This window comes from Hipposideros armiger, unplaced genomic scaffold (genome assembly GCF_001890085.2).
Source record: "Hipposideros armiger isolate ML-2016 unplaced genomic scaffold, ASM189008v1 scaffold_247, whole genome shotgun sequence".
Classification (NCBI taxonomy): Eukaryota; Metazoa; Chordata; class Mammalia; order Chiroptera; family Hipposideridae; genus Hipposideros; species Hipposideros armiger.
The window spans coordinates 33332-46150 of NW_017731597.1; the positions used below are offsets into that span (position 1 = coordinate 33332).

Below are 12819 nucleotides of genomic sequence, written 5' to 3' on the forward strand. Positions count from 1 at the left end.
ACATGTGCAGGAGGCTGTCCCAACTAGGTGTGTGTAAATACACTCTATGATGTTTGCACAATGTCAAAAATCATCTAACAATACATTTTTCAAAATATATACCCATCGTTAAGAAGTGCAATAAAACAATTTTTTATTTCTCCAAAATCTACAGATTGGCTGAGAGGTCTAGACTTGCTTATGTGACTGCAGTTAGCTGGCAAATTGGCTAGAGACTGGCTGATCTAGCATGGCCCCATTTGGGAAGAGTCAGCTTCTCTCTATGTGGTCTTCTCACCATTTTTTAGGTTATGCGATGCTTCTTTTCATGGTAGGCACAGAGTCCCATGAAAAGAAGTGAAGTATGTACGACCTCTTAATGCTTAGATTTGAAACTGGAACACTGTTAAAACTTTTTACCACATTGAGTTGGTTATAGCAAGATACAAGGCCAGTCCACTTTAAAAGATGGGAAATGGTTTCATATTCTTTTTCACTCAGCTTCTTAAATGTTGATGTTCCTAGTATTCCTACTTCTTATCCTTTGCATGGTTACCTCTCCAACTTCATCTATTCTTATAGGGTGAACTGTGTCCTAAATATTGGTGAGATCCGAATTAGCGCTTGGCAAACTATGGCAGACTAATCTGTGGCCTGTTTTTGTAAGGCCTTTTCTTTGTGGCCTATGAACTAAAAATGGTGCTTACATTTTTAAGGGTCGTTTAAATATTCATCATCAGAAGCAGCAACAACAAAAGAGAAGAACATGTAACAGAGGACTGTTACCTGGCCCTTTACAAAAAAAATTGCTCCCCTTGGAATCCGTACATGCAGACCTTGGAGATATTGCCATGTTTGGTTCCAGACTACTACAGTAAAGCAAACCATAAAACCTTTTAGATTTCCCAGTGCCTAGAAAAGTTATGTTTATACTCTCTTATACTCTTTTAAGTGTGTAATAGCAATATTCTTCAAAAAATACATACGGTAATTAAAAGTGCTTTATTTATAAAAAATACTAAATATCATGTGAACCTTTAGCAAGTCATAATCTTTTGCTGGTTGAGGGTCTTGCTTCTATATTGATGGTACTAACAGATCAGGGTAGTGGTTGCTGAAGGTTGGGGTAACCATGGCACTTTCTTAAAATAAGACAACAGTGAAGTTTGCCACATCAGTTGATTCTTCTTTTCATGAACAATTTCTCTAGCATGCAGTTCTGGTTGATAGAATTTTACCCATAGTAGAACTTATTTCAAAATTGGAGTCAATCCTCCCCAGCCCTGCCTCTCCTCTAACAACTAAATTTATGTAACATTCTAAATCCTTAGTTTTCATTTGAACAGTCTTCACAGCATTTTCATCAGTATTAGATTCTATCTCAAGAAATCACTTTCTTTGCTCATCCATAAGAAGCAACTCTTCACCGATTATTTTTATCATGAGAGTACAGCAATTCAGACTCATCTCAGGCTCCATTTCTAATTCTAGTTCTCTTGCTGTTTCTACCACATCTGCAGTTACTCCCTCCACTGAAGTCTTGAACCCTCAAAGTTATCCATGAGGATTGGAATCAACTTCTTCCAAACTCTGTTAATGTTGATACTTTGACTTCTTCCCATGGATCACGAATATTCTTAATGGCATCTGTTATAGAATGGTGAATCCTTTCCAGAAGGTTTTCAGTTTAGTTTGCCCAGATCCATTAGAGGAATCACTAACTATGGCAGCCTTAGCCTTATGAAGAGTAATTTTTAAATAATAAGACTTGAAAGTCAAAATTACTCCTTGATCCATGGGCTGCAGAATGGACATTGTGTTAACAGTCATGAAAACAACATTAATCTCATCTCTACCAGAGCTCGTGGGTGACCAGGTGCATTTTCAGTGAGCCGTACTATTTTGAAAGGAATCTTTTTTCTGAGCAGTAGATCTCAACAGTGGGTTTAAAACATTCAGTAAACAATGTTGTAAACAGATGGCTGTCATCCAGGCTTTGTTCCTTTTATAGAGCACAGGCAGAGTAGATTTAGCATAATCCTTAAGGGCCCTAGGATTTTCAGAGTAGTCAATGAACATTGGTTTCAACTTAGTCTCCAGCTGCATGAGCCCCTAACGAAAGAGTCAGCCTGTCCTTTGAAGCTTTGAAGCCCGGCATTGACTGTGCCTCTCTAGCTGTGAAAGTCCCAGACAGCATCTTCCAATGTGAGGCTGTCTCATCTGCATTGAATATCTGTTGTCTAGTGTAGCCCTGGGAGGCCTGAGGAGAGGGAGAGATGGGATTGGCCAGTCGGTGGAGCAGTCAGAACACAGGCAGCATTTACTAAGTTCATCATCTTAGAGGGGGCAGCTCATGGTGCCCCAGAACAGTTACAGTAGTAAGATCACTGATCATAGATCAACATAACGAATATAATAATAATAAAGCTTGAAATATTGTGAGAATTGCCAAAATGTGAGACAAAAAGTGAGTAAATGCTGTTGGAAAAATTGGTGCCGATAGACTTGCTTCATGTAGGGCTGCCACAAATGGTCAATTTGTAAAGAAAAACAAAAACAAACAAACAAAACCCCTCAATATCTGCGAAGCGCAATAAAGTGAAGTGCGACAAAATGAGGAATGTATTTCATTCCTGATTTTTCTTGAGCTTTAAACTTATATCTCCATATGTGTAGGATATTTGTTTCCAGTTATTTTGTAGATACCTTAATCTCAGTATGTAAAAAATTGAGCTCATTATCTCTTATTTAAAATTTAGTCCTCCTCGTGGCTTCTTAATTTGCCCACACTCTACATAGTCTGGCCTGTGCCGGATACTTGGGGGTCTGACCACACTCCTGTCCTGTTGCATTTACCTTATTCATACCTGTAAAATCTGTCCCCTCATTTCTTCCCTTCGGTTAATTTAGGTTTTCAGTTCTGTCCCTCAGTTCAGTACCACCCTTTACAGATTCACCCTCTGCAGTGCTCTTTGCATGATCTAATCATCTTATCCCACACTTAAAATTTATTTTGTGTGTTGGGACTGAGAACTGACTATTGCAGAGCGACATTTGGTTTGTCCTTGTGGTGCAAGCCAAAGCCAGATATAGGGGGTTAAGGAGCGAGTGGATGATGAGAAAGAAGCAGCAGTAACTACAAACTCTTCAAAGAGAGAGGAGAGGAATGGAATTATTGTAGGTATTTGAGTATTTTTATGAAATAGGTTCTTACTACAGTCACCTGAGTAGTTTAAAATATTTTATCTGGACTTTGAGCTATGAGACAATTAAACAGCTTTAGGCACAAAGATGTGTTTACAGGAGATTTAAAAACTCCAAACGGGGCTGGCTGGGTGGCATGTTGGTTAAGAGTTGGCTTGGGACGCCAACTCTGAGCAGCAGGGCCCGGGTTCGGATCCCACATGAGGGCCAGTAACGCTGCGCCCTCTACAGCTAAGATGGTGAACAACCGCTCAACCAGGAGCCGGGCTGCCGTGAGTCTCTGGCGATGACGTAGGCTGCAGTGGGGCTGGCCGGCAGCTGGCGTGAGCTTTCATGAGTCACCGTGAGCGGCCATCCAATGGCCAGCGACCAACTGCCTCACCCGGGAAGAGCGCAGTGATCACAATACCAACATGGGCCAGTGGAGCGACATCCTCCACAACTAGACTGAAGAACAAAAGGACAGCAACTTGTTTGTTCCCCTTCCCTGATTCTCCAATGCTTTTCCCCTCCCCCAATTCCCCAATAAAATCTTAAAAAATAAATAAAACTCCAAAAGGAAAATCTTAGTATCAAGATGGTTGTGCATTTTTTGATAATTCACATTAATGAAGTATAAGTTTTTTAAAAATTACCTTTTCAATGGATATTTCATGTAAACAATTAAATGCATTATAATTACAAACATCTCAGTATTGGGGGAATTAAGAAAGTGTTTAAAAATGTACACATGGAAATTTTGTTAAAACTTGAAAGAATGAGGGCCGGCCAAGTGGCTCAGTTTGTTAAGAGCTTGCTCAAGAGAGAGCTCTGAGCAACAGGGTCGCCAGTTCGATTCCCACATGGGCCGGTGAGCTGCAGCTGAGCTGAGCTGCTGCTGAGCTGCCATCAGGTGGCAGGATGGCTCAGCTGGTGAGAGCACGTGCTCCTAACCACAGCCTGTACCAGATGGTGGGTTACGCCCGCCCGCGGCTAAAGACTGAATTCAGCACCTTGAGCTGAGCTGCCGCCTGGATGGCTCAGTGGATAGAGCATGCGCTCTTTTTTTTTTTAAGCTGAGCCATCCTGTTACCTGTTGGCAGCTCAGTGGCTGCTCAGCTCGGGCTGGGAATCGAGCCGCTGTTGCTCAGAGCTCAAACTCTTGAGCGAGCTCTTAACCAACTGAGCCACTCGGCCAGCCCTGGAGCATGCGCTCTTAATGAGGCTGCTGGTTCGACTCCCACATGGGATGGTGGCTACGCCACCCGCAACTAATTGAATGCAGCACCTTGGGCTGAGTGGCGTGACAGACTTGGAGCTGAGCTAGCTGCACCCTCCACAACTAAGATTGAAGGACAACAACTTGGACTTGGCTGTTTTCCTCTCCCAGTTCCCCAACACTGTTCCCCTCCCCTAATTCCGCAATAAAATCTTAAAAAAAAAAAAAGAGTGAGAATGGAAATGGAGACAAGGTAGATGATCTGCCAAACGTTTCAAAAGGGAGAAAGAACTGAAAATGACTCAGATTCTAATGTGAGAAGGTAAGATGCCAATTATGGCTGACAAAAAAACAAACAAAAAAAACTTGAAAGAATGAGTACTTCAGGTATTTAATGCATTCATTCTGCAAACACTTTTTTGTTCAACTTATAAGTATTAGGTATTTTGCTAGGTATTATTATTTGCCTCATAATTGGTTTTTTTCTCCTAAAATGAAAAAGGGTTTGAGGCTATGAAAATGGATTCTTTTTTTAAAAGATGTCAATGTATTAAAAAAAGAAAAAGTACCTTAAAGATAAGTATAATATTATAATTGTGAAATGCTATTTATACTTAAAAATGGAAATTCGGTCATTCACTTACTAATTGCTTATTGGACACACGTTACTATAAGTTAGAATTGTGCTAGGTGCTGTAGGGTATGTAAAGAAGCTTAAGGCATTAATACGCGTGTTGTCAAGTTGCTCATAGTTTAGCAGGAAATCTAATTTCCTTTTAGGTAACTCAGACTTCTTAGCATATTAAACAAGACTTTTCAGATTCATTATCTAATTTTTTTCCAATTGACCTGTCAGTTTTCAAATAGGTGTATTAAAAGCTATATTTGCCAGTTTTTCTATGTAATTTTCAGTTTGGGCTATGAATATTTTTTCTCTTAGTACACTTTAAAAATATACTTGTCATTTGTTTTCAGAAGGTTGCTCCATTATTTGCTTCTTCTTGGTAGAGTGAATTCTTCTGTTTTGTGTAGTTGAGTTTGTTAGCAATTCTTTCCTGACTAGTCTGTCGTGTGCATTGGCATTTTCATGTGGAAGCTCATCTTGAGTCAGAGCTTCATGAGATGTTCGTTTTTCTTTCCATTCTCTTCACTTACTCCTCCATTCTGGGCAGTTTTATTAATACCTCCACTGGCTCATCACTTCAGAACTTGGTTGTTTTTATACTAGAATCTCAGTTCTTCTGAGGATATTACATATCTAGTTCCTAAAATATATAGCAGTTTAGCCCAGCCTCAGCTATGCAGCTGTTTCTGCTTTCTCCTGCTAGTCTAGGGAACTAATTTTATACCTAGAGTCCCCACCACAGTGAATGCTTCCCTCATTACCTCAGAGAAAGGAATCTAGATGTCTTTACTTACTTCGCTTTCAAGAAATAGAAACTTCAAACACTATGAGTTTCTTTGTAGTTCTTACCTACTATAATTTTTATTTTGTTTTTCAAGTATGACAACTATGCAAGTTACATGTATGCCGACAATGTGCAATTAATAAAGTAAAAATTGAAGGGATTCTTCCTTAGAGATAATCATTGTTGGTAGTTGTCTTTTTAAATCTTTTCTATGTGTACAATAGCATTGTTTAAACATACAAAGTTTTAGTACTATCAAACTATATTATTCTGGGGGCTGGCCGAGCGGCTCAGTTGGTTAAGAGCTCGCTCAAGAGTGCGAGCTCTGAGCAACGGTGGTTCGATGCTCGGCCCGAGCTGAGCAGCTGCTGAGCTGCCAACAGGTGGCAGGATGGCTCAGCTAAAAAAACCCAAAACTATATTATTCTGAAACTTGCTCCCCCCACCACACACACTCAACAGCATATGAGTGAGTATAATAGAAATCCTCCAATATCAGATAACAGTCACCTGATTCTCCTTAACAATTTCACGGTCTGCTATAGTATGTTTATACCGTAATTTATGTGGCTACTTTCCTAGACATTTGAGGTTATCTTATTTATTTCACTAATGGAAAGAGTGCTGTGATGAACTTTTTTCTTTTAAAGCTATAATTATATATTTGTGCAAGTATTGTTACAGGACAATTCCAGAAGTAGAAAACCTAGGTTAAGTTCTAATAGCTACTACAAAATTGCCCTCCACTCCCAGCAACTATGGATCACAACTTTATCAATATTGGATGTTATCAGTCTTTTAAAATGTTTGCCCTTTAAATAGACAAAAATGATATCTCATTGTTTTAATTTTCTTTTCTCTGATCATTAGTAGAGTTGAGTTTCCTTTCTTATGTTAATGATTAATTTATGTTCCTTTTTTGGTAATTACTGTGTGTGCCCTAAGTCAGTTTTCCCTGTTTAGTTGTCAGAGCTTTTGGGATATGAACCCTTATTTCTGTTATATATGTTGCAGATATCTACTCCCATTCTCTTTCTTGTCTTACAGATTCATTTATGATACCTTGTATCTACCATATGACACTATAAATCTTGTCGTTTATGGCTCCTTCATTTTGTATTTTGTTTAAGAAGATCATGTGATTAGGAAGAGTAGACATTTTCTTATATTTTCTCCTGGTATACTTAAGTTTTGTGTTTACTTTTAAGTCATTGAGCTACCGCACATTTATGTTTGTGAGCTAAAGATGTAAATATTGACATGCATTTTCCCCAAATAGACAGTTGTTCCCATAAACCACCGAACAGTCCAACCTTTCCTCACTAATTTGAAAAACCAGTGATAAAACTATATGAATAATTGAAAGGTTATAAGATACGTGGTATTTTTCTTTTCATACTGGGAGGATGAGAGTTTTGAAACAAATTTCAAGGATGTAGGACAGGGTTTATAGAAAGTCAGGAATAAAAGAGTATGGTTATAGCCTTGGAAGTTACTTTTAATGTTAGTCAATTTAACATTAAATTGACTAACATTAAAAGTATAGATGAGGTAGAATAAGAATATACCTAGGACAAACAAATATGTACTAATATCCGTATAAATAGTAATTAAGGGTATCAATTCAACAGCTTATTATGGAAGGTGATATTACAAAGGGAATTCTTGGCTTTTTTTTTCTTTGTAGATTTAATTATTGTCTAGAAATCATCATTAACCATCCTATAGAAAAATGAGTTCATTTTGGTTAACATCAGATTTAAATCTATCTGTTATATTTAATCCTATAGTTTATATAGTTAAAGTCATTAATATATGAAAGATAATTAATTTCAATTCTGGAAACATTTGGATGTGTGACAATGTACAAACTATGTATGTGACTGAAGAAAAGACCACTAAATATGTGAAATTCCACATTCGGCAGAAGATTTTCCGGCAAACTGAATACACATGGAGAGGAGGGTGATCATGGTATTCTCTTACTGGACCAAATTTGAAGTATGTTAGAAATAGGGCTGTCATAAAATCATTGACCTGTAATGTCATTATAATTGAAAAATTATATTTACTTGTCTTCTGTCTTCCCTTTTCTCCACCTCCATCCTTCTCTTTTATCTTACGTTACAGATCATACATCAGTTGGTGGGCTGGGAGACAGTTTTTATGAATACTTACTGAAAGCATGGTTGATGTCAGATAAAACAGACCAGGAGGCGAGAAAAATGTATGATGATGCTGTTGAGGTAATTATTGTCAGAACATTTACCTACTTAACATATCGAATGTGCAGTGTGTTTGATAGTGACCGATGAACGTCTTCTATGCATTTTGTTATATGCATTCGCTGTAGAGTTGTTAGTATTTTAATATAGAAGTCATATTAAGTTTTCCTTTGTTGTGGTATTTTAAAGAAATTGTTGAAGAATTTAGTGTAGCATATTTATATATGAAAATGTATTTTAATTACTTTTAGTTATTGTCTTCAGGGACTGAAAACCTCTGACTTCACATACTTTTCCATAAATATTCCTTCTTTCCAATGACTCATCAAACTCATCAAACCTATACATGAGAGCCTTACGGGTAAATAACAAGGGCAAAACACTTACATAGCCATTTCCACGCTTCAGGCACAGTTCTGACCCCTTTTACATATGTGAAATCATTTCATCTTTACTACCATTTTACACAGGAGGACCTTAAGTTAGCTAGTAAGTGATGGAGCCTGGAACGGAACAGTCTGGTTCCAGAGCCTATGCTCTTAACCGCTGTATTGTATTGTTTCATATTTATATAAGCTCATACCACAGTGTTGTAACAGTTTAAAGTTGGAACAAGTTTCATTCTTGGAAATGCTTATATGCAGCATTTCCAAGCAGAAATTATGAAATAGAAACGTGTGTTAACTACTTAGTTAGTTATTTGCTTTTTGATCCAGTATAAACCCATACCTGTTTAATGATTTTGATTGCTTTTTAAAAGTATATTTTGTATATACTACAAAGTATATACAATTCTGACTGTAGTCATTTATCAGTATTTAGAGTTATAATTGTTGTTGTTGTTGTGTCTTTAAATTAACCCAAGGATCTTATTACCCATTTTATATCTTTACTTTTTAGGGAATTAATTTTCTATAATTGTTTACAAAAATGCTCAGAAATTGAACTAATAATATGGCATATAGTGCTTTTTCCATTGAAGCCATTAGATACATTTCTTGGAATTGTGTTAACTAAGAAATGGAATTAAATTGATGTGTAATCAAGAATTTCCATTGTAGTATGTAACTTCTAAAATTCTATATGAAGTCTTACATTTTGAAAAATTGGAGAGTTTTATTCTCTGTAATTAAACTTTGCCTAGAAATTTTTATGATCTAAAAAAAAGTCATTCTCTAGGGAGAATGTAATATTCTTGGAATCATAGTGTTGAAAATAGCCCTTAGTCATTCCCACTAGGCCATGGGTTCCCTGAAGGCACACTAATTTGTTTATCATTGTCTCAGCACCTAGTACAGTCCTGAAACAATAGGTATTCAGTAAGTATTTGATAAGTGAATGAGCATATTTCATATTGTTATTTTTGAGAAAGTGTGACATGTCATACACCATGTAATCATTTTCTTCATAGTTTGCTGCTCTTTTACTTTCCTTAATTCTTCCTAAAGGAAAAAGAACATTACTTTATATTTGAAATTTCTTCAATGTTTGTTTAACACTTAATAGAAGAGCAATACTGTTACTCAGTTCAGCAGTTTGGCATTTTATATAAGTTGAACTCTTAGACATTTGTCATATTTTTAGAGAGAGAAGAGAGCCATACATGAAATATCAGGGGTCTGCAAGTGAATTACTGGTAAAAAAGTCTTATCTTTACCTACCTTTTACTTTAATCCTGTTAGGTCCATGGGGATATGTTTGATATCTTTTAATTATAACACAGTAAATTTATGTTATTATGAACAGAAATAACAAAATGACAAAAACATTATACAATGATTTAGAATCAAAACTACGGCTATCATTCTTAAGGCATTTATTGAATGCCTTACATGTGGAAATCACACTGGATGCCATGGGGTCCGCAGAGATGAAAACTGTGCACAAAACACTAATCTTTTCATAGGTGCTTCAGCGTTCTATGGTTAAAAGACAGCATCAACAAGAAAAATTTATAATCTAAGCATAGTTCCTTACTTTGCTTTTCAACCAGTCCTCATTCCCCTAACAGGCCAAATACAATTGTCTACCATTTATTTATAAAATGGCTTATTAATTAAACACTTATTGAGTGCATATCACACTTACAGGCCATGTGGAGTATAAGATGGTAAGAGGCATAGTATAGTCCCTATAGTTCTGTAAAACATTGTTATAAAGAATATAGAACAATTTTTTCCACAGCTAAGCTTGTTAGAGAACACCCCAGGGTAAAAATGTGGGTTAATTCTAATTTTTTTATTGTCAGAAAAGTATAGTCACTAATCATGTAATAATTTCCACCAAATAAAACTGAATTATTGCAATTTCTTAACATTTTTCCATAGAACAACCTCTAGAGGTAGAGAATTAATCCATAGCTCCTCAGCAAAGTGTTGAAACATAGTCCAAAGTAACAAAGCTCTTAAAAATTTCATTTTTAAGATTAAATATAACTGTTAGACTCTACTTTGTGTTATAGTTAAATTTAATATAAAATATTTCCCTCGCCAGCCCCATGCCTTTTGAGTAAAATTTATATTCCAGAAGGATGGACTGTGTTTACCACGTGGCCTTTCTTAAACACGACACAGCATCCAAAACAGATGCCTAAGTTTGGAAGTAACGGACTAAGGAGTTAAGTTTGAACTGTCAACTAGTTTTGTCAGCTTTATAACATACAAGGTGCTTCACCTAATGGCGCCTTTTCAATGAGTTTTGACAAGAGGTATAGTTACTTGCAAAAGGAGAAACCATTTTAACTAATTATCAAAATTCTATTTTTCTGATTAACTTAGGTATTCTTCCTATTCAGTTTTTATTGTATGAAATAGAAAGTAAATTGGCAGAGCCTTTTGGGTTCTAACTTCCATCATGATCTCAGTTGACTGATGATTATGAATTCCATTTAGCTCCAGAAGAAAGGTAATCTTGAGGCTAGGCTCCCCTCTTCCATCTTTTCTAGTTATAGTAGTGATTGGGGTATTTATTCAAATTTGTGCAACTTTATTACTCCAAAACTTACTTATTGTAAATTAAGCCTTCCAGTTTGGGAAAGTTACTGCTTTGTGGAATATCTTATTACCAAGGTTTTATGATAGCCAGAAGGATGTAGTAAGTTTGAACACTAACATTTTGCTTTTAAAACTTTGAATATCTACTCTTTCTTGTAGGCTATCGAAAAACATCTTATTAAGAAGTCCCGTGGAGGTCTTACCTTTATTGGAGAATGGAAGAATGGTCATTTGGAAAAGAAGATGGGGCATTTGGCTTGCTTTGCTGGGGGGATGTTTGCACTAGGAGCAGATGGTTCCAAGGACAAAGCCGGTCACTATTTAGAACTAGGGGCGGAAATTGCACGTACATGTCATGAGTCATATGACAGAACTGGTAAGAATATTAATAACGCCTAGTTACTTAGTCCCAAGTAACCTGTAAGTTAAAAATAAAAATATATCCAGGAATTAGAAAGAAAATACATAGGTATTTTTACTTCAAAATAGTTTACTCTAATAAAGTAAATCGTTTTCTTAAGAACTTGAATTTTAATTCTGGAAATGTGTTCCTGCATCATTTCTTTTTATTATTTCTGAATTCTGCAACCGTTAATAAAGATTTTGAAGAAGTTGTTTTAAAGATAAGAGGTAGAGCATTTGGGGATGCATGGAATAACATTGTTTTAATATAGTAAGAATTGATTTAGCCATTCATTTCTATAAAAACAGTTACTGAAAAGGACACAAAATTGACTGATTTAGGTTACATGCCTTGCCTATCCTCTCGAGAAAATAAGAATAGCGAAAACATAATAGTAGTTATACCGAATGTATAATTGGTATCTAGGTAGCTAGTAGTTTGTCTCTTAGTTCACCAATAATTGTTGAGTTATTTGTGCCCTTAACTAAAAAGATCCTCTGGCGTTGCTTTAGGCAAATACGTAATGTTTGTGGGCTTCAGCATCCTTACCTGGAAAATGAGATGATTCTCAGTGGTGATGAAAATTAGTTCTTGGGGTGAAAAAATTTTTTTATGTACAAAGCATAGATATACATAGTCATAGATAGGTAAACAGTATATATTATTAAAATTTCATGGAGAGAGAAGGCAATCAGGTTTTTATAAAGCCTGAAAATAGAATTGGACTAGAGCTTCTACCATTTTCTCTGGCTTTAAAAATGTTTGTTTTTATATGGAATAATGGATACTGAGTTCCCTGAAAGACTAAAAACTAGTGATTTCTCTTTGTGATTTCAGAAGTTGAATTGTTGTTTTTATGAAATAACTGAATTTCTGTTTTAGGGTTAATTCATCATCAGGTACCATGACACAAAATGATGGGTTTAAAATTTATTCTGGTTTGAAACCTGTCAAGTTATTTTTATATAATAAGGAATTGAACTTAGGGTGAAATTCACCCTTTAATTCCCTCAGTAACTAAATCAAGGATTCCCTTTCTTAACAAAATCGAAGTCAAAAGAACATTGAAGCAGATGTTATTTTAGGATAGCTTAAGTGTTAGTGGATATTACATGGAAATTAAGTGATCTGTGTTACAAATAGAAGCTAAATTATATTATGTTGATGACATAGAGTATTAAATATATACTTAAAGTATAGCGCAAATTAGTAAAACATTGAGGATTAGAGTGGATATTCAGTGTTTGCATTAGGACCCATTATAGTAAGGCTTATCGTTATGCAGATTTTGACCACAAGTCAAATAGATGTAAAATAGTAAGATTTCATAAAACAGACGTGTTAAAAATATGACATACCATAGTTATTATAATTAATCGTTCACTCCATTAAACGTTGAGTGCCAGAC

General features: G+C 35.9%; 1 protein-coding gene across 1 annotated transcript in view; it reads left to right on the forward strand.

Moving 5' to 3' along the window:
* LOC109389865 (mannosyl-oligosaccharide 1,2-alpha-mannosidase IB-like) overlaps window positions 1–12819 on the forward strand; it is a 59943-nt gene that overhangs the window by 25267 nt on the left and 21857 nt on the right. The window contains exons 5-6 of the mRNA XM_019655800.1: window positions 7921–8036; window positions 11168–11384. Coding sequence (XP_019511345.1) covers window positions 7921–8036; window positions 11168–11384 — 333 coding nt within the window. The remainder of the gene's footprint in view (window positions 1–7920; window positions 8037–11167; window positions 11385–12819) is intronic.